This window comes from Eimeria necatrix, genomic scaffold (assembly GCF_000499385.1).
Source record: "Eimeria necatrix Houghton genomic scaffold, Enh_scaff313, whole genome shotgun sequence".
In the NCBI taxonomy this organism is placed as follows: Eukaryota; Apicomplexa; class Conoidasida; order Eucoccidiorida; family Eimeriidae; genus Eimeria; species Eimeria necatrix.
Window position 1 is genome coordinate 10,851 of NW_013655305.1, and position 26,868 is coordinate 37,718.

Below are 26,868 nucleotides of genomic sequence, written 5' to 3' on the forward strand. Positions count from 1 at the left end.
TGCTGCTGCAGCAGCAGCAGCAGCTGCTGCTGCTGCTGCTGCTGCAGTGCTTATAGCTGCTGCGTAAATTGTAGTTGGTTCAAATGCACGTGCACAGAAGCAAAGTGGGTCTGTTTATTTATAATTCATTTTAATTTATTTTAATTTATTTTAATTCATTTTAATTTGTTTTAATTCATTTTAATTTGTTTTAATTCATTTTAATTTGTTTTAATTCATTTTAATTTATTTTAATTCATTTTAATTTATTTTAATTCATTTTAATTCATTTTAACTCATTTTAATTTGTTTTAATTTATTTCTTTTTATTTATTTTGCAAATGACTTTATCACTATTTCCAGCTGAGGCTCCCGTTTACCACAAAAGAGCGCCCCGGGACCATGCATGCAAACCCTCACCCCTCAAACCCTAAACCCTAAACCCTAAACCCTAAACCCTAAACGCTAAACCCTAGACTGTGAGGCGTCAAGCGTGCAGCCGCGGAGTCGCAAAGCCGTGTCTGCATCGTGTTCTCTGCAGCACGCAGTTGCTGCAGCAGTTCCCGCAGCTGCAGCAGCAGCAGCAGCAGCAGCAGCAGCAGCAGCAGCTTGCTGCGCGTTGTGCTGCAGCAACTTTGCGAGATGTTTACCCCATTACTGTCACGGCCCCACACCCTTGTGGAGAATTCCTTTATGTCGGCAGCAGCCACCCAATAGTTCGTCTTTATGATTTAAATACCCTGAGGGTTTTCGCGGCCCTCAGGGGGCCCCTCACGGATATCAAACCCAGCCAAGACGGAACTGTTGTGGCTGTGGCCAGCGAAGATGGCAGCATTCATGTGGGAGTTTGAAATTGTTTAATTAATTAATTTAATTTAATTTAATTTAATTTAATTTAATTTAGTTTGATTTAATTTAGTTAGTTTGGTGTTTGTTTGCGCGTTGTTTATACCAATGCAGACAGAAGCATGCGCAGCCTGACAGTCTTTTGCTGCTGCTGCTGCTGCTGCTGCTCATGTTCGCGCTGCTGTTGCTCCCTTGCTGCTGCTGCTACTGCGCGTGCTGCTGCTGCTCATGCCGCTGCTGCTGCTCATGCTGCTGCTGCTGCTGCTTGCTGCTGCGTGTGCGGTGTCTGTACAGTTCTTTGACGGCGTGACAGGGATGCTGGTGAACCGAATTCCAGACGCCCACAAGTGAGGAAGCGGTGGCGTCTAGGGTTTAGGGTTTAGGGTTTAGGGTTTAGGGTTTAGGGTTTAGGGTTTGGGGTGTGTGCTGCGTCTCTTCTCGCGCAGCGGAATGCCAGTGACTTCTCTCATGTGGTCGCGATCAGGAAGGTAAGAAAGTGCTGAGGTGTATAGGCAGCTCGGGTGTATAGGCAGTTGGGGTGTATAGGCAGCTCGGGTGTACAGGCAGCTCGCCAAGATTCTGAGATTTTTAGTCTTTGACACAACACTACACGCATTTTATTTATTTATTTATTTATTTATTTATTTATTTATTTATTTATTTATTTATTTATTTATTTATTTATTTTTAATTAATTAATTGTTCCTTTGCTCTCCGGTTTCAGGTTTCTCCTTTCCTGCGGCTTCGACGGCCACTCGCGCATTTGGGATGTGCGGAAAGGCCAGCAGGTGATTTAGAGCAGCACAAACAAAAAGACGGGGAAAAAACAAACAAATTAAATTAAAAATTAATTTAATTTAATGAATTAATAAATTAATTATAAATAAAAGAACTGAAGATTCAAATTTGAGACTGCTGGCGGTGTTTCGGGCGGCTGGGAGTGCAACGGGCGCAGTGTACATACACCCCAAGTTGCGCAGCAGCAGACAAACTGCGCAAAGAAAACATTTAAGCAGCAGCAGCAGCTGCTGCTGCTGCTGCTGCACACCCACAGCAGCAGCAGCAGCTGCTGCTGCTGCTGCTGCTGTGGATGCGGTTCTGCTGCTGCTGCTGCTGCTGCAGCTGCTGGCCAAATGAAATTAATAAAAGAATAAACAATTAAACCATAAAGTAATGAGAGGTGTTTTTTCTTGCATGTTTTGCCATATTTGCTGCTGCTGTGGGTGCGGTTCTGCTGCTGCTGCTGCTGTGGGTGCGATTCTGCTGCTGCTGCTGCTGCTGCTGCTGCTGCTGCTGCTGCTGCTGCTGCAGCTGCTGGCCATCCACAGCGGGTCTCGGCGGGACCGCCGCGCAGTTTCTGTCTTTTTGCAAACGGAGGCTTTTATAGCTTCGGTGTCAGGGGCAGGTGGGAAGCCTTGAAGAAATAAATAATTGAAAATAAAATGAATTTTAAGTTTAATTAAAACTTTTAAATCTCTAAATTAAATAAATAATCAAAAATAAATAAAATCTTAATGTTAATTTATATCTGTTTAGTCTTCAAATGGCTGCTGCAGCAGCAGCAGCTTGCCGTTGGCTGCGTCACCTTTGCGTCTCTCCTGCTGCTAGCAGCGTCTCATCTGCAGCAGCAGCAGCAGCAGCAGCAGCTGCTGCTGCTGCTGCTGCTGCTGTACATGCTTGAACAAACAACCTGCTGCTGCTGCTGCTGCTGCTGCTGCTGCTGCTGCTGCAGAGGCTGGTGGCCCCCTGCGTCTGTTTAATTCTTTAACGGGAGCTGCCATTTCTTCTTTTGTTGACCCTCACCCTCAAAGACAGGGGCAGCAGCAGTGAGATATTACTAGCTAGCTAGCTAGCTAGCTAGCTGGATAGCTAGCTAGCTGGCTAGCTAGCTAGCTAGCTAGCTGGCTAGCTAGCTAGCTAGCTAGCTGGCTAGCTAGCTAGCAGCATTGGTGTCTTTTCGTCTGCTGCGCTAGCTAGGAGCTTCAGCTGCCTCTCTGTTTTTGTTTTGATTTATTTAATTATTTCTTTAAGTCTTTCACTTACGAATTATTAATAATTAATTATTTATAATTAATCATTAATAACTAATTATTAGTAATTAATTCCAATAATTGATATTAATAATATTATTTCTTTGTTATTAATCATTTATTATTGTTTGCTTTTCATTAATCATTTATTATTAATCACAAATTGCTGTCTTTTTTGTTTGTTATTTGCTTCTCTGTGGCTGCCTTTCAGTGAAGTATTTTGCTGCTGCTTCTGTGCCTCACTCCCTCTACATTGAAAGCCAATCTGCTGCTGCTGCTGCTGCTGCTGCTGCTGCTGCCGCTGCTGCTGCTGCTGCTGCTGCTGCAGGTGCGTGTGTGCAATTGCTGCTTCGCCGTTCAGCTTCTCCTGCATCACCGGCACGGCGGACGGCGAGTGAGAGGAAATAAAAAGAAAAATAAATAAATTGAAGTCCAAATGAATGAAATAATTAAATTTAAATTAAAATATAAACATTTAATTAAATAAAATGAAATAAAGCTTCGGAGATTTGCCAAATGGACTCGGCGCGCGAAGGCGGCGAAAGCTGAGGTGTACGTACACCCCAGATTGTGCACCTAGTGAGGAAGATGAATTTGCATTTTCTTTTCATCATTTTGAATTAAAAAAAGAAATAAAGAATTAAAAATTAAAATAATTCTTAATTTTAATTTGCTGCTCTTAATTAATGCCATTTCTTTTGCTGCTTTCGCCTCGCAGATGCCGCGTTTTGGACTTCACCGCTTCCTGGGGTTCTTGAGGGCCAGCGAGGGTTTAGGGTTTAGGGTTTAGGGTTTGGGGGTTTGATTTGTTTCTTTTTGGAATCTAATTATTGATCCAAATCTTTCTCTCTTGTCTCATTTCTGTGGCTCCTCCTTCGGTTGAGCAACTCAGAAAAAATAAATCGGACAAGCCAGGGTTTAGGGACTAGGGTTTAGGGTTTAGGGTTTAGGGTTTAGGGTTTAGGTTTACGACGACGGCGAGGTGTCTGTACACTGCTGCAGCAGCAATTTTTTGCCGCTGCAGCAGCAGCTAGCTCTTGCCTTTTAGCCTCTTTTGTTTACCTATCTTTCTAGCTAGTTAGCTAGCTAGCTAGGTAGCTAGCTAACTAGTTAGCTAGATAGCTAGCTAGCTAGGTAGCTAGCTAACTAGTTAGCTAGATAGCTAGCTAGCTAGGTAGCTAGCTAGCTAGCCAGAGAGATCAATAGAGAGATAGCTGGCTAAGTGTATATACAGCCACTCAGGTGGCTGGCTAGCTAGCTAGCTGCTAACCAAATCTGTATAGATGTAGCTAGCTAGCTGCATGGCTAGCTAACTAGCTCTACTTCGATGCAGCTAGCTAGCTGCTACGCGTTTTCCTCGAGGTGTACAGACACCGCAGCGCAAATGAGAAGGCCTAAGTCGTTTGGCTAGCTAGCTAGCTAGCTGGCTAGCTAGCTAGCTGGCTAGCTAGCTGGCTAGCTGGCTAGCTAGCTGGCTAGCTGGCTAGCTAGCTAAATTAAAGAAAGAGGAGAAACGTTCGCCGCACATTAACTAAACGAGTAGGTGGGGTACCAGCTATCTAGCTAGCTGGCTGCCCGCATTTAGCTAGCTAACTAGCTAGCTAGCTCTCCAGCTAGCTAGCTGCAATTGGAGCTGCGTAAGTGGCTTTGGCTGGAGTGATGAATAAAAGAAATGAAAGAAAAGGAAAGTTAAAGGAGCAATTCGGGAGGAGAGTTGGGGTGTATGCGCACCTCCAGGTGTCTGTACACTCCAAATGAAAATAAATTCTAAGAGAAATTCTGGGGGGCTGAGGTGTACGTACACCGCAAGTGCATGCAAAGACGCGGAGAACATCACTAAGAGAAATCTTCTCATTGCAATCATTTGAAGTTCATGAAGTAAATATATTTATATTTCAATCATTTGAAGTTCATGAACTAAATATATTTATATTTCAATCATTTGAAGTTCATGAACTAAATATATTTATATAATGCGAATGTGTTCATTTATGTTTACTAATCGGTAGAATGCATATATATATATATATGTATATATATATGTATATATATATATATACATATATATATGTATATACGTATATATATATATATATATATATATATATATATGTATATATATATATATATATACATGTATGTAGATGTATATATTAGACTCATGTGCATAGCCACTTGCATGCAAATTCAAAGATTTTCATTTTCGGTTTTGAGGACAAAAAAAAGGAACTTCAGTGGAGCGTTGGGGTGTACATACACCTCAGGGCCACCCAGCAATTCAGCATTTAGGGAGAAGACGGGAATTGCGAGAAAGGAGTTGCTTTTTGTTTTATTTCAGCTTTATTTATTTATTTATTTATTTATTTATTTATTTATTTATTTATTTATTTATTTATTTATTTGTTTATTTATATTAATGAAGACTTCATGGGGACAGCCTGAGGGAAGAAGCCATGGGGCTGAGCTGTACAGACACTTCAGGCGACGCGTCTTTGCCTGCAGGTCGAAAACAGAAAAGAGGAAAAGACTTTTCACTTTTAATTTATATTTCTTTTTCTACTTTTAGCCAAAATGTCTTTTAATGGAAAATAAAAACTTTTATAAATGCTTTGAGTGAAAATGCGTTTTCCAAAAATGTTCATTTCCACTTTTTGAGGTGTACGTACACCCCACGGTGCCCCTGAAACCAATTTTTCACATTTTTGGAAATTCATTTTTCCACTTTTAGACTTTTGATTAAAACGCATGCATGCGATTGAATGGAAAGTCTAATTATACTTCTTTTTAATTCAAATCAAGAATTAAAAAAGAATTAAAACAAACAAACCCTTTTCTGAAAACTGCAAAGAAGAGCTGCTGCTCCTTTTCGCTTTGCTGCTCAGCAAAGGGTTTAGCACTCCAGGGGTGGGCGCAGCTTTAAACACTTTGTTGTAGTTGCGGTCCCTGCGCGCAAACCCTAAACCCTAAACCCTAAACCCTAAACCCTAAACCCTAAACCCTAAACCCTAAACTCTAAACCGCTTCAAAACGCTCACTGGGTTATCAGCTCCAACTTGAGGCGACGAATTTGCTCTTCCCGGTGAGCAAGGACGGCCTAAACGCAAACCCTAAACCCTAAACCCTAAACCCTGAATGCCAAACCCTAAACCCTAAACCCTATATCTAGCAGCAACATCCCAGACTCCTACTTGTTCCCCCGCGTGCTCTGCTGCAGCGTGTCTTTGAGCCCTAAACCCTAAACCATAAGCCCTAAACCCTAGACCCTAAATCCCAAACCTAAACCCTAGACCCTGAATCCCAAACCCTAAACCCTAAACCCTAAACCCTAAACCCTCGTTTACGTTAGATTCCTTGAGCGACTTTTGGAGGGTTTGTATTGCTTCTACATCTTCTTGTCTAGCTTCTCTGTTGCTGATTAACTTCTGCTGCTTATCAATTTTTTCTTTTAGCTGCTGCAGCTGCAGCTGCAGCAGCTCTGTTGCTGCTTGGTGCTCCTTCTCCGCTTCTGCTGCTGCTGCCTCGTGCTGCCTCTGCAGCAAAACGGACACACGCACCCAAACCCTAAACCCTAAACCCTAAACCCTAAAAACCCTAAACCCTCGGCCAAAGGGATTCAGCAGGTCTATTCATGGTAGTCTCATTGCCTAGAGTAGCGCTGCAACTACGCAACCGCTGCTGCTGCATTTCCTGCAGCAGCAGAAACTGCTGCTGCTGCTGCTGCTGCTGCTGCTGCGCTTGCTGCAGCAGCAGCAGCTGCTGCTGCTGCTGCTGCTGCTGCTGCACCTGCAATGCTTGCTGGTTGAGCTGCATGAGAAGCTCCATTGCGTTTTCTCTTTGTTTTATTTCTTTTTCTTTTTCTTCGGATTCTTCTTTGTGTCTTTCTGCTGCTGCTGCGAGAGCAGCAGCAGCAAACCGCTCGCGGTCTTCTGCTGCTGCCAAGGCCCCCAGCAGCTGCTGCACCTCTTCCTGGCTTTTCTCCATTTCCTAAACGCGCCGAAGCAGCCAGGGTTTAGGGTTTAGGGTTTAGGGTTTAGGGTTTGGGGTTTGGGCATTACGGCTGCGTTTAGGGTATAGGGTTTAGGGTTTAGGGTTTAGGGTTTAGGGTTTAGGGTTTTGGTTTAACCTCTTGGGTGGTTTTAAGTTGCTGCTGCAGCTCAGCGGCCCGATCTGTCGCTGCTTTGAGCTCTGCTGCTGCTGCTGCTGCTGCTGCTGCTGCTTCTGCTGCCATCCTCTCCTCAATTGCTGCTGCTGCTCTTCTCCCCTTTTCTTCTATTTCTTGCTGCTGCGATCGGTGGTTGCACAGCACAGCTTGCAGCTGCAGCAGAGCAAAGAAAAAGACCAGGGTTTAGGGTTTAGGGTTTAGGGTTTAGGGAATGGGGCTTACCGAATAGGGTTTAGGGTTTAGGGTTTAGGGTCTAGGCTAGGGTTTGAGTCAACAGCGCAGCGAGTTAAAAGGATGTGTGGCTTTTGTTTGAGGGTCTACGCTTTAGGGTCTAGGGCTTAGGGTTTAGGGTTTAGGGTTTAGGGTTTAGGGTTTAGGGTTTAGGGTTTAAGACCTGCGCTGTGTGGCAAGCCAGCAGCTCAGCCTTAAGGGCTTTCTTTTCGTTTTCTTTTGTTTGCTGCGCCTCTTTGAGTGCTTCCTCATGCTGCAGCTTCAGTGCTGCTTGTTCGTCTGCTGCTGCTGCTGCAGCAGCAGCAGCAGCAGCAGCAAGAGCCTGCTGCTTTTCTTCCTCGAGTGCTGTCTTCTGTCTCTCGAGCTGCTGCTGCAGATTTGCTGCTGCTGCTGCTGCTTTCTCTTCTTCAGCAGCAAGCTGAGTCCTCAGGCTGCTCAGCTCTTGCTGGAGCGCTTCCTCCTGCAGCAGCAACAGCAGCAGCAGCAGCAGCAGCAGCAGCAGCAGCAGCAGCAGCAGGACTCAACGTGGGTTGCACTGCCGCACAGCATCAGATCGTGCTGCTTGCTTTGACCTACTGCTAGCCGCAGCAGCAGCAGCAGCAGTGGCAGCAGCAGCAGCAGCAGCAGCAGCAGCAGCAACTAGCGCGTGACCTGCTGCTGAAGCGTGTTAAAATTGCTGAGCAGCTCCTCATATTTGGCTTTTGTTTGCTGCTGCTGCTGCTGCTGCTGCTGCAGCTGCAGCCTGAGGGTTTGCTCTGTTCCCCAAGCTTCTTGGGCCTCTTTTTCGAAGCGCATTTTCAAGTTGCTGTTTTGCTGCTGCAGTGCTGCTGTTTGTTGCTGCTGCTGCTGCAGCTGCAGCAGCAAATGCTTCACGCGGCTGGCGCTTTCCTGTAGCCACAAGCAAAAGAACTAATAAAATTATTTAGTTTGTTTGCATTTTCCTATTTCTGCTGCTGCTGCTGCTGCTGTTGCTGCTGCTGTTCTTCTTTTGCGCGCTCAATGGCTTTCAATTCATCTTTTGCTTCTTTAATTTCTTTTTCTTTTTCGTTTAATTTTGCTTCCAACTGCTGCGCAGCTGCAGCAGCGGCTTCCATTTTTCTGCAGCGCACAAGAAACCCTAAACCCTAAACCCTAAACCCTAAACCCTAAATCCTCAGCCCCTGCCCTTAATTATAAGCCCTTGAACTCCCAGACTGGGTTTTAAACACTAGTTAGCGGTTTTAGGAGGAAACGAATCTCGGAGTGCTTCGTATTAGAGTTTGGTTGTTAGAGCTTAGGGTTTAGGGTTTAGGGTTTAGGGTTTAGGGTTTGCGTGCGTTTTGAGCGTTTCCACCAGAAGCGAATTCTTGAGGCGCTGGGCCTCTGCCTCTTCCAGCCGTTCTTTGAGCTGCGCCTCAAACAGCAGGGCTTCACAAGGGTTTAGGGTTTAGGGTTTAGGGTTTAGGGTTTGGGGTGTAGGGCTAGGATTTAGCGTTTAGGGTTTAGGGTTTAGGGTTTAGGGTTTAGAGGCGCCTTGCTTAGTGCCGTGGCACTTTGCGCTTCTTCTGCTGCTGCTTGCTGAAAAGGATTAAGGGTTTAAGGTTTAGGGCTAGAGTTTAGCGTTTAGGGTTTAGGGTTTAGGGTTTAGGGTTTAGGGTTTAGGGTTTAGGGTTTAGGGTTTAGCAGCACCTTGCTTAGGGCCGAAGCACTTTGTGCTTCTTTTTCTGCTGCTGCTCTCTTAGCCGAAGCCATCATTTCTTCCATGCGGCCTTCAAGCCGGCTTTCCTGCAAACCCCAAACCCTAAACCCTAAACCCTAAATCGTAAACCCTAAACCCTAAACCCTTAACCCTAAACCCTAAACTCTAAACCCTAATCCCTAAGCATCAGTCTCCACGTTAGCATCTGCGCTGTTCGACCCACGGGCGGGTTTCACCCCTCTTGAATCTTTGCATGCCGTCACTAAACCCTAAACCCTAAACCCTAAACCCTAAACCCTAAACCCTTGAGTCTCACAACTTCCAGCAGCTTGCTTCTGCACATCTCCTCTTTTTCCTTTGCTTCTTTTTCTGCATTTTTTGCGTCTTGGAGCTGCGAGAAATCGCAGTCATAACAGGCGCGTTGACTAGGGTTTAGGGTTTAGGGTTTAGGGTTTAGGGTTTAGGGTTTGGGGTTTACCTCGCGCTGCAGGTCCTGCGCGAGGGTTTGGGCCTGCTGCAGCTGCTGCTGCTGCTGCTGCAGCAAACCCTCGAACTTCTCTTCAGTCTTTTTTTGTCTTTCGGCGCTGCTCAAAGCTGCTGCTTCCAGCAGCCCTAAATGAAAAAAATAAAAATAAAATAAATTAATTTAAATTAATTTAAATTAATTTAAATTAATTTAAATTAATTTAAATTAATAATTTAATTAATTTAATTTCATTTAATTATTAATTCCACTTTTTTCACTTTATCTCTTATTTGCTCAGCAGCTGAATAAGCAGCAGGCCCGCAGACGCAAAACAAGGAAAACAGCTAAACCCTAAACCCTAAACCCTAAACCCTAAACCCTAAACCCTAAGTCCCTAATCTGTAGTTATTAATTTAAATTAATTTAAATTAATTTAAATTAATTTAAATTAATAATTTAATTAATTTAATTTCATTTAATTATTAATTCCACTTTTTTCACTTTATCTCTTATTTGCTCAGCAGCTGAATAAGCAGCAGGCCCGCAGACGCAAAACAAGGAAAACAGCTAAACCCTAAACCCTAAACCCTAAACCCTAAACCCTAAACCCTAAGTCCCTAATCTGTAGGGGCTCTGTCGCCGAATGAGTGTTTGTTTCTGGGCGTCAGGGAGGTTCCTGTGCGAGGCGGTTTCCGAAGGGTTTAGGGCTTAGGGTTTAGGGTTTAGGGTTTAGGGTTTAGGGTTTAGGGACCTTGCATGGCGTTGCACTTGTGAATTAGGGTTTGGAGCTGCTGCTCCTTCTCCAAACCCTCGCTTTCCAACTTCCCAATTAATTTATTAAAACCCTCAGCAGCAGCACAGCGCAGCTCGCGCTCGCTCAGCAGCCCTTCTGCTGCTGCTTCTCCCTTTTCCTCAGCAGCAGCAAGCGCCCTGCGCGCAAACCCTAAACCCTAAACCCTAAACCCTAAACCCTAGCGATTAAAGCGAGCCGCTGGAGGCGTCTTTGTGCTGTGGAGCGCTGGCTAGGGTTTAGGGTTTAGGGTTTAGGGTTTAGGGTTTGTGTACGTTTGAAGTTTGTTCAGGTCTTGCTGCATTCGTTTTATTTCTTCTCTGTTCTTTGCATATTCTTGCTCTCTTTCGGTCCTTTCTGCCTGAGAAACAGCGAGGAAAACCCTAAACCCTAAACCTAAACCCTAAACCCTAAACCCTAGAGCTAAACCCTAACCTCTGCTTGTTGGGAGGCGAAAATGGCATGAGGGGCCCCCACTGCTGCTGCTGCTGCTTCTGATGTTGCTGTTGCTGCTGTTGCTGTTGTTGCGGGTGCTGTGCTGCTGCTGCTGTTGCTGCTGCTGCTGTTGCTGCTGCTGCTGTTGCTGCTGCTGCTGGCCTCACCTGCATTTGTGTAAGCCTTTCGAGTGCTTCAGCTGTTTCCTTTTTTGCTGCTGCTGTTTGCTGCTCAGCAGCTTCTGCTCTCTCCGCCGCCTCTCGCAGCCTGCAGCAGCAGCAGCAGCAATAGCAGCAGCAGCAATAGCAGCAGCAGCAATAGCAGCAGCAGCAATAGCAGCAGCAGCAATAGCAGCAGAGGCTACTCTCTGCTATTTAGACTTTGGCTACACTCTAAAGCCTTCTCGCAGCAAAATGGAGAGAGAACGGCCCAGCAGCAGCAGCAGCGGCAGCAGCAGCAGCAGCAGCACTAGCAGCAGCAGCAAACGCAGGAACAGCAGCAGCGTTAGCAGCAGCAGGGGCATTAGCGTTAGCATTAGCAGCAGCACTAGCAGCAGCAGCAGCACTAGCATTAGTAGCATTAGCAGCAGCAGCAGCACTAGCATTAGTAGCAGCAGCAGCAGCAGCACTAGCATTAGTAGCAGCAGCAGCAGCAGCAGCAGCATACTGTTTTTCCAGCAGGGCTGCTGCTTCTTGGTGTTTCTGCTGCTCTGTCCGCCGCAGCTGCTGCAGCCGCTGCACTTCTGCTGCTAGTGTTTGCGTCTGCTTGTTTGAGTTTTGCTGCTGCGCCTCTGAGGCAGCAGCAGCAGCAGCTGCTGCTGCTGCTGCTGCTGCTGCTGCCTCGTTGTCTGCTGCAGCGTCCGCCAGCTGCTGCTGCAGCTGCTGACGCTCCCGCTGCAGCTGCTCTGCTTCCTGGAAGCAGCAGCAAGTGGGGCACGCAGCTGCTGCCAGCATTTGGAATTAAAAAGAAATACATTTAAAAGAAAATATATTTTAAAATATATTTAAAATATATTTTAAATCATTTAATGCTGCTGAAACAAGCAGCAGCAATTACCTGCTGCAGCACCCGCAGCTGCTGCTGCAGCGCCGCATTTGCTGCTTCCGTTTGCTGCTGCTGCTGCTGTACAGACACCCGCAGGGCCTCGAAGTCCGTGCACGCGCAGCGGAGCGCAGCAGCAGCAGCAGCAACTGATTGCTGCTGCTGCTGCCACTCGCCTAGCAGCAGCAGCAGCAGCAGCAGCAGCAAAGACACAAACACAAGAATGCAGCCGTTCAGGATTCTCGACAGAAAACAAAAAGTACCCAGAACGACTAACTAGCTGCATGCAATCTAGCTAGCTAGCTAGCTGGCTGTTCGCTAGCTAGCTAGCTGGCTGCTAGCTAGCTAGCTCCCTAGTCCCTCAGCTAGCTAGCTGACTAGCCACTTCGATAAAGAGCCCTCTAGCTAGCTACAAGGACCTCTTGCTCGCCAGCTAGCTAACTAGCCAGCCACCTAGCTAGCTAGCTAGCTAGCTAGCTGGCTAGAAAGCTAGCTAGCTGGCTACGAAGCCTCCTAGCTGGCTAGCTAGCTAGCTAAGAAACCTCCTTGCTAGCCAGCTAGCCAACAAGCTAACTAGCTAGCTGGCTAGCTAGCTAGATGGCTAGCTAGCTAGCTGGCTAGGTTGCTAGGTGGGTAGCTGGGTAGCTAACTGCCCTTTAAGTGCTGCTGAGGTGCTGCTGCTTCGGAGCTTCTAGTGCAGCAAAAGCAGCAAAAGAACTTTTTGCTGCTGAAGAAGCAAAGAAGCAGCAGCAAAAAGGCAAACTGCAGCAGCAGCAGCAAAAGCTTCTGCTGCTCACTCCGCAGCTGCTGCGCCTCCTGCTGCCATGCTGCTTCCTTCAGTTTGTAGTCCTGCAGCAAATCCGCTTTTGCTGCTGCTGCTTCTCTCTCTGCTGCAGCAGCAGCAGCCACCAGCTTCTCCTTCAGCTCCAGCAGCTCCTGAGGCGCCCGCAATTAGGCAGCACAGAACAGCCACCTAGCTAGCTAGCTGGCTAGCTAGCTGATTGATTAGCTAGCTAGCTAGCTAGCTAGCTGGCTACTTAGCCACCTGGCTGGCTAGCTGGCTGGCTAGCTGATTGGCTAGCTGGCTAGCTGACTGGCTACCTGGATAGCTAGCTAGCTAGCCAACTGCCTAACCAGCTAGCCGATCAGCTAGCTAGCTAGCTAACTAACTATCCAGCTAGTTGATTAGTTAGCTAGCTAGCTGGCTGCGCATTTCGCTAGTTGCCTGTTTAGCTAGCTAGCTAGCTAGCTAGCCATCTCTCTTGTGTGTCTGAAGGGAATTCCGCGAATGCAACTATTTATCTGCTTCCGTAGGCTGCTAAGAGCTGCAGTTGCTGCTGCTGCTGCTGCTGCTGCTGCTTCTAGCTAGCCAGTCCGAGCTAGCCAGCGAGCGAGGTAGCTAGCTAGCTAGCCAGCTAGCCAGCTAGCTAGCGAGGTGGCTAGCTAGCTAGCTAGCTGCTGACTGGGGGGCGCTGAGGGCTCACGGCCTGCGTGGCGCTGGCTGCTGCAGCTTGGCTAGCTGCTGCAGCAGCAGCAGCAATTTGGGCATTTGCTGCAGCAACAAGTTCTTCGATTTCCTGTTCGTACTTGTCGGCCAGCAGCTGTACGTACACCTGGTGGTCTTCCTGCGTAGTGTGCAGTTTGTAAATCACTTTTGTCAACTGACAAATTTTCCTGTTCACTTCTTGCTGCAGCATCTCCCAAACCCTAAACCCTAAACCCTAAACCCTAAACCCTAAACCCCGACGCGGCCCCGATCGCCGCAGCAGCCGAGGCCCTTTTGTTCTCCAAACGAGCCACAGGGGGCCCCTAGGGTTTACTTTATGGGGGCCCCTAGGGTTTACTTTATGGGGGACCCTAGGGTTTACTTTATGGGGGCCCCTAGGGTTTACTTTATGGGGTCCCCTAGGGTTTAGTTGTTTGGGCCCTAGGGTTTAGCTGTTGGGGGCCCCTAGGGTTTAGCTGCTGGGGGCCTCTAGGGTTTAGCTCCTGGGGGCCCCTAGGGTTTATTTAGTAGCTGGGGTCCCTAGGGTTTAGTAGCTGGGGTCCCCTAGGGTTTGGTAGCTGGGGGCCCCTAGGGTTTAGTTGTTTGGGCCCTAGGGTTTAGCTGCTGGGGGCCCCTAGGGTTTGGCAGCTGGGGGCCTCTAGGGTTTAGTTTCTGGGGGCCCCTAGGGTTTAGCTGTTGAGGGCCTCTAGGGTTTAGCTGTTGGGGGCCCCTAGGGTTTATTTGTTTGGGCCCTAGGGTTTAGCTGTTGGGGGCCCCTAGAAAGTTTTAGGCAACGGGGGGGCCCCAGGGTACAGTTGGGGGCCCCTAGGGTTCAGTTGGGGGCCCCTAGGGTGCAGTGGGGGGCCCCTAGGGTTCAGTTTGGTTTTCTAGGGTTCAGTTGGGGGCCCCTAGTGTTCAGTTGGGGGCCCCTGGCGGCTGGCTTGGCTGGCTTCGCCGGCAGCAGCTCTTGTGTCTACGCGAGTTAGAGAATAAACAAATGGGAAATAAAATAAAAATAAAAGTAAAATAAATAAATATCTTTCGCTTGTTCTGCAGATGCCGCGAGAACTGCGCGAGAGCGCGAGAGCTGAGGTGTACAGACACCTCAAGAAAGCTACACGCCGTTGCTGCTGCTGCTGCTGCTGCTGCTGCCAGCGCGCTGCTGCTGCTTGTCGCCTCTTTTTTGCAAATACAAATTAATAAAGAAAATCAAATAATAAAATTTAATTTAATTCCTTTTCCCGCTTTCTAGCAGCGCAGCAGCAGACAACCCAGAGCCAACCGACTCCCGCCGCATGCAGCAGCAGCAGCAGCAGCAGCAGAGTGTGCCTGTGGCCCCTCGAAACGTGTTGAATGGTCTTTTTTTTAATTTAATTTCACAAATAAAGAATTATATTTATTTTTAATTCACAGAAAATAACAAAATTGCCACTTTTAACTGCCACTTCGGGCTGCCCTCCGCAGCCTCGGGAGCCCCACCCCCCCACTGGGCAAACGCGGAGCCACCAAAAGCCCGCAAAAGAGGAAAATAAATGAACAAAAAGATAATAAAAGAATAAATAAAGCTAAAATAATAAATAAATGGTTAAATCAATCCCAGATAAAATGCAATGCACGCCAAACCCGTGCAAAGCCTACCCACATGGCACCAGCCTATAAACACGGGGGCCCCCTGGGGGCCCCAGGGGCCCCGGGGCCCCACCCGGACCTCACGAGCCCCGAGGGGGCCCCCCAGGGGCCCCCAAGACTCCAAGGGGGCCCCTACTAGGGTCTCTAAAAGCGCTTCTGGGGCCCCCAAGGGGGCCCCCAAAGGAACCCCCTAGACCCTCTTCGGGGCCAAATTAAACCCTTAGGGGGCCCCCTCTAGGTAGCCACTCAGAGCTGCCCTTATACCCCCGTGAGAGGGGCCCCCTCAAGGGGGCCCCACCCACGGGGGCCCCCCTATGGGGCCCCACCTCAAGGGGCCCCCATAGGGGGCCCCCATTGGGGGCCCCACGGGGGCCCCCCTGGGACTGCTGCTGCAGATAAGAATAAATGGAAGCAGCAAAATAAAGATGCAGCAGCAGCAATTAGCTGCCCTCGAGCAGCCGAGCAAATGCTTCAGCCAAAGAGAATGGCAGCAAGAGGGGGGCCCCCTCCTTGGGGGCCCCCACCTGGGGGGCCCCCACCTGGGGGGGCCCCCAGGCGGGGCCCCCCAGGGGGGCCCCTCAAGGCGAATATGGGGGGCAGCTGAATAAAGTTATTTAAACTTTTGCTGCGCTTTACAAAAGAGTTAAAACTGAGCCTGCAAACAGACGCAGCAGATCTTCAGGTGTACGTACACCTGCGGTGACAGCACACTGGCCGCCTGCTGCTGCTGCTGCTGCTGCTGCTGCTGCTGCTGCTGCTGCTGCTGCTGCAGGGGGATTTTGCTGCTAAGCTACGACTCCATTAGTCTTCCCTGGCTGCTGTTGGTCTCCCTTTGCTTCTATTTCTTTTTATTTGCTTCTATTTTTATTTATTTTCATTTGTTTATTATTTGTTTTTATTTATTTTTATTTATTTTTATTTATTTTTATTTATTTAATCTTTTTTATTTATTGCAAATGCCTTACTGCACAGCGCGCCACGGCAGGGGGCCCCCTGGAAGGGCTGTTGCTGCAGGGAACACATGCTGCTGCTGCTGCTGCCTTTGCTGCTGCTGCTGCTGCTTCGCCCGGAAGCCGCTGCTGCTGCTGCTGCTGCTGCTGCTGCTGTGTCTCCTCTTGAGACACCGAAGCGCATGCAGCAGCAGCCAGGGGGCCCTTTCAAACCAAAGAAGACAAAGGCCCCAAGTGCTGTCTATGAGGCTCTCCACAGGAGACGCAGCAGCAGCACTGCATGCACATTCTGCTGCGCTGCTGCTGCTGCTGCTGCTGCTGCTGTTCTGCTGCTGCAGCAGCACGCGCCGACACGGCAGCGAGGCCCCCAAGGGGCCCAGCAGCAAAATAAACCAAAGAAGGGGCCCCAGCAGCAAAGGGTGGGGGCCCCTCAGCAGCAGGGCCGGCAGCAAACAATGCAGCGGCACATGAAGAGCCACAGCTGCCGTAAGCAGCAGCAGCTGCTGCTGTTGCTGCTGCTGCTGCTGCTGCTGCTGCTGCCTCTCCACTGCTGCGCTGCAGCAGGCGAAGGCGGCCTCCAAGTTTATAATGGCCCACTGCAGCACTTGCTGCTGGGCTCCCGAAATCATCTCTCGCTGCATGCCTGCTGCAGCAGCAGCAGCAGCAGCTGCTGCTGCTGCTGCTGCAGGCAGCCGTAGCAGCAGCCGTAAAGCTGCGTCTCTAAGCTCTCCAAGGGCCCCCAATAGAGCAGCAGAAGGCGCCCAGCCCCCGCTGCAGCAAGCAGCAGGAGTCTCCAGTGGCAGCTGCAGCGGAAGCAGCAGCAGCGCAGGTGCAGCAGGAGAACCGCTGCTGCTGCTGCTGCTGCTGCTGCTGCTGCTAGGGTCTACAACGGGATGGAAGCCATGCTGCACTGCGCCCCACATGTCGAGCCATTCCCTGCTTGCATCTGTGCTGCAGTTGCTGCAGTTGCTGCAGTTGCTGCAGCTGCTGCAGCTGCTGCAGCTGCTGCGGCAGTGTGGGGCTCCAGGGGGCCCCCAGGGCCTCTGCATGTCGCAAGGCGCAGCAGCAGCAGCAGAAGCAACAGCAGCAGCAGAGGCCAGAGTGGCAGCAAGGGGATGTGCTGCTGCAGGCAGCTGCAGCAGCGGGCTGCCTTTCGCTGCAGCAGCAGCAGCTGCTGCACTCGGCAGCAGCAGCAGCTCTCGCGCTAGGAGGCGCCAGCCCAGAACGAAGCCGCGCCACTGCAGCTCTGCTGCTGCTGCTGTTGCTGCTGCTGCTGCTGTTGCTGCTGCTGCTGACTCCCCGCGTGGAAGGCGAAGGCGCAGCAGCAGCAGTCGCTTTGGAGGCAACTCTAAGAACAAGCCCGGCTGCTGCTGCTGCTGCTGCTGCTGCTGCTGCTGCTGCTGCTGCTGCTGCCGCAAGGAAGCGGCGGGAGACAGAACAGACACTAAAGGCAGCAAGCAGCGAGCAGCAGCGCAGCAGCTGGAAAGGCCTGCAACACAAGACACGCAACCCAAGTAGCAGCCACCAGCGGGCTGCTGCTGCTGCTGTTGCTGCTGCTGCTGCTGCTGCTGCTGTTGCTGCTGCTGCTGCTCTGGAGGACGAGTGGTCTCAGCTGCGTTCGTCGTGCTGCTGCTGCTGCTGCTGCTGCAGAGGCCTGCTGCTGCTGCTGCTGACTGAAGGGCCTGAAGGGGAGATGTCCTCAGCAGCAGCTGCAGCAACTCGTTGCTGCTGTAGATGCAGCAGCAAAGCCAAAGCGGCAGCGCAGCAGACTGCAGCAACAGAAGGAAGCAAAAAAGAGAAGCAGCAAAGAAGGCGGAATAAAAAAGAAGCAGCCAAGAAAATATGTGCTGACAAGTCAGCAGCAGCAGCAGCAGCAGCAGCAGCAGCAGCAGCAGCAGCAGCAGCAAAAAGCAGCGAAGGGGCATAAAAAAGACTAAAAACAAAATGAAAAATTAATTAATTTACCTGTGCAGCAAAATGAGCAGCATCTGCTGCTCCGGAGAAGCTGGGGTGTATGTACACCTCAAACAGAGACAGCCAGCGCCCCATTCCAGGAGCAGCAGCAGCAGCAGCAGCAGCAGCAGCAGCAGCAGCAGCAGTACTCGAGTCTCTGGCGCAGCTATGAAGAACCTTCCCACGGGATGGGCCATCTGCAAAGCAGCTGCTGCTGCTGTTGCTGCTGCTGCTGCTGCTGCTGCTGCTGCTGCTGCTGCTTGGGTTCTCGATGCCGGCCTCATACCGAAGAACAGCAGCAGCAGCAGCAAGCATGCGAGGCTTTGCTGCTGCAATGTCCCTAGCAACCAGTGCCTGCAGAAGGCGGTGCTGCTGCTGCTGCTGATTCTGCTTCGGCTGCTGCTGCTGCTGCTGCTGCTGCTGCTGCTGCTGCACTGCCCACCCTGTGAGCGGGTTTGCTGCTGCTGCACGCGCATAAGCCAGCCACAAATCAAATACCAGGTCCAGAAGAAGTGATGAGAACTGCAAGCTGCTGCTGCTGCTGCTGCTGCTGCTTCTGCTGGCTTTGCTGCTGTTGCTGCAGCTGCTGCTGCTTGAGTTCCGCTCTGAAGATAACCCACTTCCAACCAAAGGCGCGCCATTGCACCGTTCGACGCTGTTTGCTGCTGCTGCTGCTGTTGCTGCTGTTGCTGCTGCTGCTGCGCTTTCAGGCAGTGCTGCTGCAGCTTGCCCTGAGCCATCTCGCGAAACAGCAGCAGCAGCAGCAGCAAGCAGCTGCAGCAAACATAAGCCTATTGGCTCTGCTGTGCAGAGAGAAAGCCTGGCTAGCACCTCCCCAAACAGGCAGCAGCCAGCAGCAGCAGCAGCAGCACCTGCTGCTGCTGCTGGTTCTCGCGTCTCCGAGCTGCAGCTGCTGCTGCTGCTGCTGCTGCTGCTGCTGCTGCTTGCAACACCCAAGTGCAGCAGCAGCAGCAGCACCCCGACGCACAAAGAGTCGGCATCTAGCTGCAGCAGCGCTGCATCTGGAGCTACCTGGCTGTCCCAGGCGTTGCTGTTGCTGCTGCTGCTGCTGTCGCTGCTGCTGCCGTTGCTGCTGCTGCTGCTGCTGCTGCTGCTGCTGATTTTCCGCTTCTTGCTGCTTCCCCAAGCATCTGCAGCAGCCTGCTGTCCTGCGTGGCTGTCCACCAGCAAGGACGAGAGCGCTGCTGCGATGGCAGCAGCAGCAGCAGCTGACTTCGGTTGCTGCTGCTGCTGCTGTTGCTGCTGCTGCTGCTGCAGCTCCTCCCCCGTCAGCCGCAGCAGCAGCTCCGCAACCCACAAACCCTTGAGCCCTCTGATGGGGCCCTTAAGCCCGCAACCAGAAAGCTGTGCTGCTGCTGCTGCTGTTGCTGCTGCTGCTGGGGTTGCTGCTGCTGGGGTTGCTGCTGCTGGGGTTGCTGCTGCTGCTGCTGCTGCTGCGGTTGCTGCGCTTGCTTCAGCAACTAGGCCTTCCCACACTGCCTTGTAGCGACCTACAGATGCTGCGAAGTCATCCCCGCGGCTGCTGCTGCTGCTGCTGCTGCTGCTGCTGCTGCTGCTGCTGTTGGTCTTGCTGCTGCAGTTGCTGCTTCTGCCCATTCGCCCGGCACACGCAACGCAGGTGGCGGCAGAGATGGCGCAGCAGCAGCAAAAAGCAGCAGCAGCAGCAGCATTCTTAGATGCTGCAAAGAGAGTTGGAGGTGCTTCGAGAGACCCCCAGTGAATGCGCAACCCACTGCTGCTGCTGCTGCTGCTGCTGCTGCTGCTGCTGCTGCAGTCAGCGCTGCCGGCGTGCAGCCAATCAAGCAGCTCGCGGTGAGGCAGCATGGCAGCCACTGGGGCCGCAGCAGCGACAGCAGCAGCTGCAGCAGCAGCAAGACTCTCGTGCTGCGGCACAGAGTAACACTTGTCCTGCTGCTGCTGCTGCTGCTGCTGCTGCTGCTGCTGCCGCATGTGCTGTTGCTGCAGGACTCCTTGCCCCGCACTTTGAGCTGCTCCTACCGGCAGGCCTAGGGCGGAGCTCTGTTGCTGCTGCAGCGCGAGCAGGCTCATTTGCTGCTGCTGCTGTTGCTGCTGCTGCGGCTGCTGCTGCTGTGGTTGTGGCTGCTGCTGCTGCTGTTCCCGCGAAAGGTGCTCCAGTTTCTTCAGGTTTTGCGGCGGATGGCCCTGCTGCTGCTGCTGCTGCTGCTGGGGAGCCGCAGCAGCAGCAGCAGCAGCCAAGAACCGTATGTCTTTGCTGAGGGCCCCCAACCTGCCTGGCAGGGGGGCCCCATAACGTTCCGGCTGCAGCAGCAGCAGCAGCAGCAGCAGCTGCGACTGCAGCAGCGCACTGGTCAGCAAAGGAGACAAAGGAAACCTCTGAGAGCCTTCTTTCAAGCTGCTTTTCTCGGGGTGTATGTACACCCGAAGAGGGCCCACGCTGCTGCTGCTGCTGCTGCTGTTGCTGCTGCTGCCGCTGCTGCTGCTGCTGCTGCTGCTGCTGCTGAAGCCGACACGAATGGCAAACCCCCCCCTTTCTAGGAGGAGACAGTTAATTAAATTGCTGCTGAAGAAAACAGAAAGGGACACAGACCAGCTGCGCAGCGTATGCGTCGCCTCTGCTGCTGCTGCTGCTGCTGCTGCTGCTGCTGCTGCTGCATCGGATGTTGCTGCGTCTGCCGCAGCAGCAGCAGCTGCTGCTGCTGCCTCGCGCGCCTTCGCCGATATCTGTGCAGAGTCCAGTTTCAGCTGGGGAGGATGCAGCAGCAGCTGCAGCAGTGCAACAGCAGCAAAGGCAGCAGCAACAGAAGCAACAAACAGCGGAGTTGCTGCAGGGGCCCAGTGCTGCAGCAGCAGCGACAAGAAGTCCACAAACGAAGACACCCAGCTGCTGCTGCAGTTGCGTCCCTGCTGCAGCTGCTGCAGCAGCGGCACTGCCACCGGCAAAAGCGAAGCTACTCCCCCTCCACTTGCTGCTGCTGCTGCTGCTGCTGCTGCTGCTGCTGCAGCAGCGCCTTCAAGCGGAGACGCGCCGCCCTGCGGCTTTCCTGCGAGCCCCTGAGCCAAAGCCGCCCCGCTGCTGCTGCTGCTGCTGCTGCTGCTGCTGCTGCTGCTGCTGAAGAGAGCCACGAACTGCAGCGTCGGCAGCAGCACAGCGTCTCTTATGAATTCTGGAGAACACTGCGGGACAGCGCAGGCGCTGCTGCCCACAACAATCCGCTTGAGTTTCTGCTGCTGCTGCTGCTGCTGCTGCTGCTGCTGCTGCAGCGAGCGCAGCAGCTGCAGCGTGGCGTCGCGCCACTGCTTCGTGCTGCAGCACCAGGGGTAGGCAGCAGCAGCAGCAGCAGCAGGCAGCGGAGCAGCAGCAGCAGCAAACAGCAGCCACCGCATGCACAGCTGCACCCGCTGAGTCAGCAGACACAAATAGGCGTGGGGCTCTGGCAGCAGCTCCACAGTTTGCTGCAGCTGCTGCAGCACGGGCAGCGTCCCGCAGCACAGCTGCGCCTGGCTGCCTGCTGCTGCTGCTGCTGCTGCTGCTGTTGCTGCTGCTCTTGGGCTGGCCTTGAGGGCTTTGTCTCGGGCCCCTGGGTCGCCCTCCGCCTCGCCATTATGCTGGTCTTGCTGCAGCTGCTGCTGCAGCAGCAGCTGCTGCTGCTGCTGCTGCTGCTGCTGCTGCTGCTGCTGCGGGGCGAGGGGCCCCTCAGGGGAACTTCCCCGGCGGCGCGGGAGGCAGCAAACTGCAGCAGAGTGCAGCAGCAAATAAAAAGAGATATCCCCGATAAAGGAAGAGAGCCAGGGGGCTCTGCTGCACTGCAATCCGCGAGCTGCTGCTGCTGCTGCTGCTGTAGATGCTGCTGCTGCTGCTGCTGCTGCTGCTGCTGCTTGTGGGCTCTCCGTCGACAGCCAGCGAGAGATGAACCACTCCCGCTGCAGCAGCAATTCCTTGCTGCAGTGAGACGCAGCAGCAGCAGCAGCAGCAGCAAGCCCGCCAAGACTTGCCCCACGGCCGGTCTGCAGTAGCAGCAAGCCTGGCTGCTGCAGCAGCCGCTGCTGCTGGTACGTTTCCTGCTGCAGCAGCTGCTGCAGCGACAGCAGCAGCTCCTGCGGCAGCAGCAGCTCAGTAAGGCGTGGAGAAGGAGGGCAGCACATAAGCCATGCAAGCATGGGGGCCTCTCCCGCGCTGCTGTTGCTGCTGCTGCTGCTGCTGCTGCTGCTGCTGCTGCTGCTGCTGCTAGTTGCTGCTGCTGCTGATTTTCGGCCGCGCCCCGCACTAGCAGCAGAAGCAAACGTGCAGCAGCCTCTCCAGCAGTAGTGTCGAGCACACAGACCGTCGTCACCGCTGCTGCTGCTGCTGCTGCTGCTGCTGCTGCTGCTGCGCTTGGCAGCAAAGAGTTGGAGAGCAGCAGCAGCACTGGGAGGCAGCAGCAGCAGCGGCCACAGCTCTTCCCTCACAAGCCGCACTCTGCTGACGTCCCCAAGAGCAGCAGCAAAAAGAGACCCCCCCAGCAGCAAACAGGAGGCCCTGCTGCTGCTGCTGCGCCACAGCAGCAGCAGCAGCTGCTCGGCCTCCCGACACAGCAGCAGCACGCTGCCTGCTGCTGCTGCTGCCGACAGCAGCCGCAGACACAGCAGGAAAACAGCAGCAGCAAACTGAGGAGACGCAGAAAGAAACTGAGCTGCTTCTTGCTGCTGCCGCAGCACCCTGAGAATGGTGAGGCAGTGTGCTGTGGGGGAAGTGTCTTCTGCTGCTGCTGCTGCTGCTGCTGCTGCTGCTGCTGCTGCTGCTGCTGCTGTGGCTGCTGCTGGCAGCGCCTCCGCCGAGACCCCCTTGGCCGCCCCTCCCGCTGCTGCTGCTGCCTGGGCCTGCTGCTGCTGCAGCAGCCTTGCTGCTGCAGCAGCAGCAGCAGGCGGGGGAGTTGCATGCAATGTGTAGGCGTGCTGCAGCAGCAGCCACGCAGCCTTGGGGGCCCCCAAGTGCCGGGGGGCCCCCAGCAGCAGCGGCAGCAAGTGCTGCGCTATGAGGCTGCGGCAGCGCAGCAGCAGCTGCTGCTGGCTGGCCAAGAGGCAGCAGATGGCGCTGCAGCAGAAGCTGCTGTCGCCCTGCAGCAGCAGCTCCAGCAGCCGCAGCACCAGCCCCATGTCCTGCTGCTGCTGCTGCTGCTGCTGCTGCTGCTGCTTGCCCCCCGGAAGCAGAGCAGCAAACAGCAGCGCCAGCTGCAGCGACTCCCGGTTTCGCTGCTGCAGTGCTGCGTGCTGCTGCAGCAGCGGCCACGCGTCTACCCAAGTTGCTGCGCTGAAGAGGGGAAGGGGAGACTCAGCAGCAGCTGCAACTGCTGCTGCTGCTGCTGCTGCTGCTGCTGGGGCGCTTGCTGCTGCTGCTGCTGCTGCAGCAAACCCGCCGCAGGCCTCCGCCTGCTGCAGCGCCGCTGCGCTGCTGAGGCCGTCGAGGTAGGCCAAAGAGTACCTCCATCCACCTGCTGCTGGAGCTTCTGCTGCTGCTGCTGCTGCTGCTGCTGCTTCCTTTGCATGCATGTGCAGCAGCAGCAATCCAGCAGCGCTGCGGTAGTGCAGCAGCAGCAGCGACTCTGCTGCTGGGCGGAGGTGGAGGGGCGGCGTTTGGTAGAGAGAGGGGCATGAGACGAAGACCGGAGGCGGCAGCTGCTGCTGCTGCTGCTGCTGCTGCTGCGGATCCTCTATACACCCTCCGAACTGCAGCAGCCGCTCAAGCTGCTGCTGCTGCTGCTGCTGCTGCTGCTGCATTCTTGCTGCTGCGGCCCTGACACCTCATCGGTGCCAGGTGAGAGGGCCGGCAGCAGCGCTCCTGGTACTTGGGGGCACCACATGGAAGACGGGGAGGGGGGCCCTGAGGCCGCTGCTGCTGCTGCTGCTGCTGCTGCTGCAGCTGCTGCAGCTGCTGCAGCCGCTGCTGCTGCTGAGTTGGGCTGCCGCAGCAGCCACAAGCCTCTCCAGCTGATATATAAACAAATATATTCAAAAATGAAACAGCAGCACAAACAAAATCAAAGAAAACTATATCTGCTGCTGCTGCAGCTCTTCCAGGGGGAACGGGGCCCCCGGGGGGCCCCAGCCCAGCAGCGCAGCAGCAGCAGCTGCTGCAGCGGGAGAAGGCGGAGTCAGAAATGAGCAATCGAGAAATAAATAAAATGAATTAAAATAAAATAAAATAATTCAATTTAATTTAATTTAATTTAATTTAATTTAATTTAATTAAACTCACAAGCAGCGGCTGGCATGGCGTGCTGTGCACCGCCACAACTCCAGCGTTGATTCATTGGTTAGATCCTGCTGCTGCTGCTGCTGCTGCTGCTGCTGCTCCTGTTGTTGTTGCTGTTGCTGCTGCTGCTGCTGCTGCTTGTGTTTCTCTTGTTCCTCGTGTTGCTGCTGGTGATGCTGCTGGCTGCTGCTGCTGCTGCTGCTGCTGCTGCTGCAACCTTTACTGGCGGTTGTGCTACCGCTGTTGCTGCCGTTGCAGTTGCTGCTGCCGCTGCTGCTGCCGCTGCTGCTGCCGCTGCTGCTGCATTTGACGGTACTGGATCTGCTGCTTCGGCTATTTCTGCTGCTAGTGTTGCTGCTGCTGTTGCCATTGCTGCTGCTGCTGCTGTTGCCTTTGCTGTCGTTGTTGCTGCTGCCGTTATTGCTGCTGCTGCAGCGGCCAAAAAAAGGTAATAATTATGCGGCTGTTCAGCAAAGCTGCAGCGCCAGAAACTGCAGCAGCTGCTGCAGCTGCTGCAGCAGAAGCTACTGCAGTAGCTGCTGCAGCAGCAGCAACAGAGACGGCAGGAGTGAACAGCAACAAAAGCAGCAGCAGCAAGACCGGCAGCAGCAGCAGCAACGGATGTAAAGTGCAGCTGCAAAGTGCCTGAGAATGGCTAACTTGAGGTGTCTGTACACCTGAAGCTGCTGCTCCTAGACAGCAGCAGCAGCAGATTCTACTTGCTGCACTTTTGTTTTCATTCATTTTGCTGAAGCTGCTTAAAATGGCTGCAGAAGTAGCAGCAAAATCAAGAGCAGCAGCAGCAGCAGCAGCAGCAGCAACAAGCCCAGCAGCTGCAGCAGCAGCTGTTGGGCTTGTTGCTGCTGCTGTTGCTGCCGCTCTTGATTCACAATTGAAGCAAGCAGCCACACTAGCAAAGTTGCTGCTGCTGCAGCACCGCTTAGACTTCGTACTTGGGATTTAATGTTCTCCTTTTTCAACTCGCGGATTTAGGGTTTAGGGTTTAGGGTTTAGGGTTTAGGGTTTAGGGTTTATCTTGAAGCAGCGGCGACAGAGGCGCCAGCTGCAGCAGCTCCCTGTGCCTGATCTGCAGCACAGCAGCTCGCGCAGCAGCAGCAGCAGCGGCAAAGATTGCTGCAGCAGCATCTACTGCAGCAACAGCAGCAGCAGCATCCATATATGCAGCTGTAACTACAGGAGCCGTAGCTGCTGCTGCACTAACACAAGCTGCGGCAGCAGCAGCAGCAGCAGCAGCAACCGTCACAGTAACAGCAAACGCTGCAGCAGCAGCAGCAGCAGCAACCGTCCCAGTAACGGCAAACGCTGCAGCAGCAGCAGCAGCAGCAGCAGCGGCAGCAGCAGCGGCAGCGTTAGGAGCAGCAGCAGCAACAACCGTCACAGCAACGGCGAACGCCGCCGCAGCAGCAGCAGCAGCAACCGTCACGGTAACGGCGAACGCAGCAGCAGCAGCAGCAGCAGCAACCGTCACGGTAACGGCAAACGCAGCAGCAGCAGCAGCAGCAGCAGCAGCAGCAAGTCCTCAGCGTTCAAGGCAGCAACAAACTCGACGATGAACAGCCACATGTTGAGGTGTACGTACACCTGGATGGGCAAACATCCATTTCACGCAGAAGCTTTCGCCGCATGCAAAAACAGAAATTTAATTTTAATTTTAATTTAAAAAAATGAAAAAGTATTTATTTTAGAAAGTGGAAAAGACATTTCGTTGTTTTTGCTGCCTTCTGTTCAGGTGTATGTACACCTGCGCACGCGCAGGTGTACATACACCTGGCGGAAAGTCCATTTGTGAATTTTATTTTTACTTTTGCCTTCAAATGCTCACAAATGAATATTTTTTAAAACAAAAATTCAATTAAAATGCACTTTTAAAGGCACTTTTGCATGCATGCGTTTTGCACGCAAGCTGTCTGTACACCCCAAGCATGCTGCACCCGGGGGGCCCTGTCTTGCGGTGTACGTACAGCACACATACACTGCGGCCTTCTGCTGCACATCCTGCTGCATCTGCTGCTGCCAAAGTCCGGCAGCCCACAGCTAGCTGCAGCTAGCTGCAGCTAGCTAGCTGCAGCTAGCTACAGCGGGCAGCAGCTGAAGAAGCTGGTCACAGCTAGCTGCAGCTAGCCACAGCTAGCTGCAGCGTAAGCTTCAGGTGCCCCTCACCAGCCGCAGCTAGCTACGGCTTGCCGCAGGCATTTGTGGCTAGCCTCAGTGAGTTGTGTCTAGCTGTGTCTAGCTGTGTCCTGCTGTAGCTAGCTGTAGCTACCTGTGGCTAGCTATATCTAGCTGTAGCTAGCTGTGGCTAGCTGCGACCAGCTGTGGCTAGCCGTGGCTAGCTATAGCTATCTGTGGCTAGCTACAGCTAGCTATGGCCGAGAATCCTTGCAGTGAAGCCCGCAGCCACAGGGCTGCCCAGAGAGTCCTCGGGACTGCGTTCACCCCAATAGGGCTCAGTAGCTAGCTGCCCTGCTAGCTAGCTAGCTATCTAGCTAGCTAGCTAGCTATCTAGCTAGCTAGCTATCTAGCTAGCTAGCTGTCTGTAGCAGCCAGTGGGCAGGCCAGTGGCCTCCTCTGCAGTCCTGGAGGCCCCCGTTGGGGAGCTGATTAAAAGCATAAAATAAAAACAATTTAAATTTGATTAAAGGACGAAAGCAGTTTGTCTCGCAGCAGTTTGAAACCCCAAACCCTAAACCCTAAACCCTAAACCCTAAACCCTAAAAAGCCGGAGAGTCCGTGTCGGCGGTGGTGCGCACAGCCTCGGGGCGAGGCGCTTTTGTCTGTCGGTGAGGACTTGGACAAAATTCGAATTAAAAAAGAATAAATAAAACAAAATAAAAAATAAATAAATAAAATAAATAAATAAATAAAAAGAAGCGACGCAAATAGACAAAGTTGCTGCTGCTGCTGCGCTGCAGCAACGCGCTGCTGCTGCGCGGCTGCAT

General features: G+C 52.7%; 3 protein-coding genes across 3 annotated transcripts; 1 reads left to right on the forward strand and 2 right to left on the reverse strand.

Annotated features, from left to right (window-relative positions):
* Positions 1 to 5,280: 5,280 nt before the first annotated feature.
* ENH_00042300 (hypothetical protein, conserved) lies at positions 5,281 to 23,433 on the reverse strand (the record flags this gene model as incomplete). The annotated part of the gene is made up of 2 exons (XM_013585315.1): positions 5,281 to 5,319; positions 22,135 to 23,433. 2 exons carry the CDS (start codon positions 23,431 to 23,433, stop codon positions 5,281 to 5,283), a joined length of 1,338 nt encoding a protein of 445 aa, XP_013440769.1.
* Positions 23,434 to 23,969: 536 nt separating this feature from the next.
* Positions 23,970 to 24,278, reverse strand: ENH_00042310 (hypothetical protein; the record flags this gene model as incomplete). Its single annotated transcript, XM_013585316.1, has 1 exon — positions 23,970 to 24,278. The coding sequence occupies one exon, from the start codon at positions 24,276 to 24,278 to the stop codon at positions 23,970 to 23,972; it is 309 nt and encodes a 102-aa protein (XP_013440770.1).
* Positions 24,279 to 24,671: 393 nt separating this feature from the next.
* On the forward strand, positions 24,672 to 25,482 carry ENH_00042320 (hypothetical protein; the record flags this gene model as incomplete). The annotated part of the gene is made up of 2 exons (XM_013585317.1): positions 24,672 to 24,826; positions 24,951 to 25,482. 2 exons carry the CDS (start codon positions 24,672 to 24,674, stop codon positions 25,480 to 25,482), a joined length of 687 nt encoding a protein of 228 aa, XP_013440771.1.
* Positions 25,483 to 26,868: the final 1,386 nt, after the last annotated feature.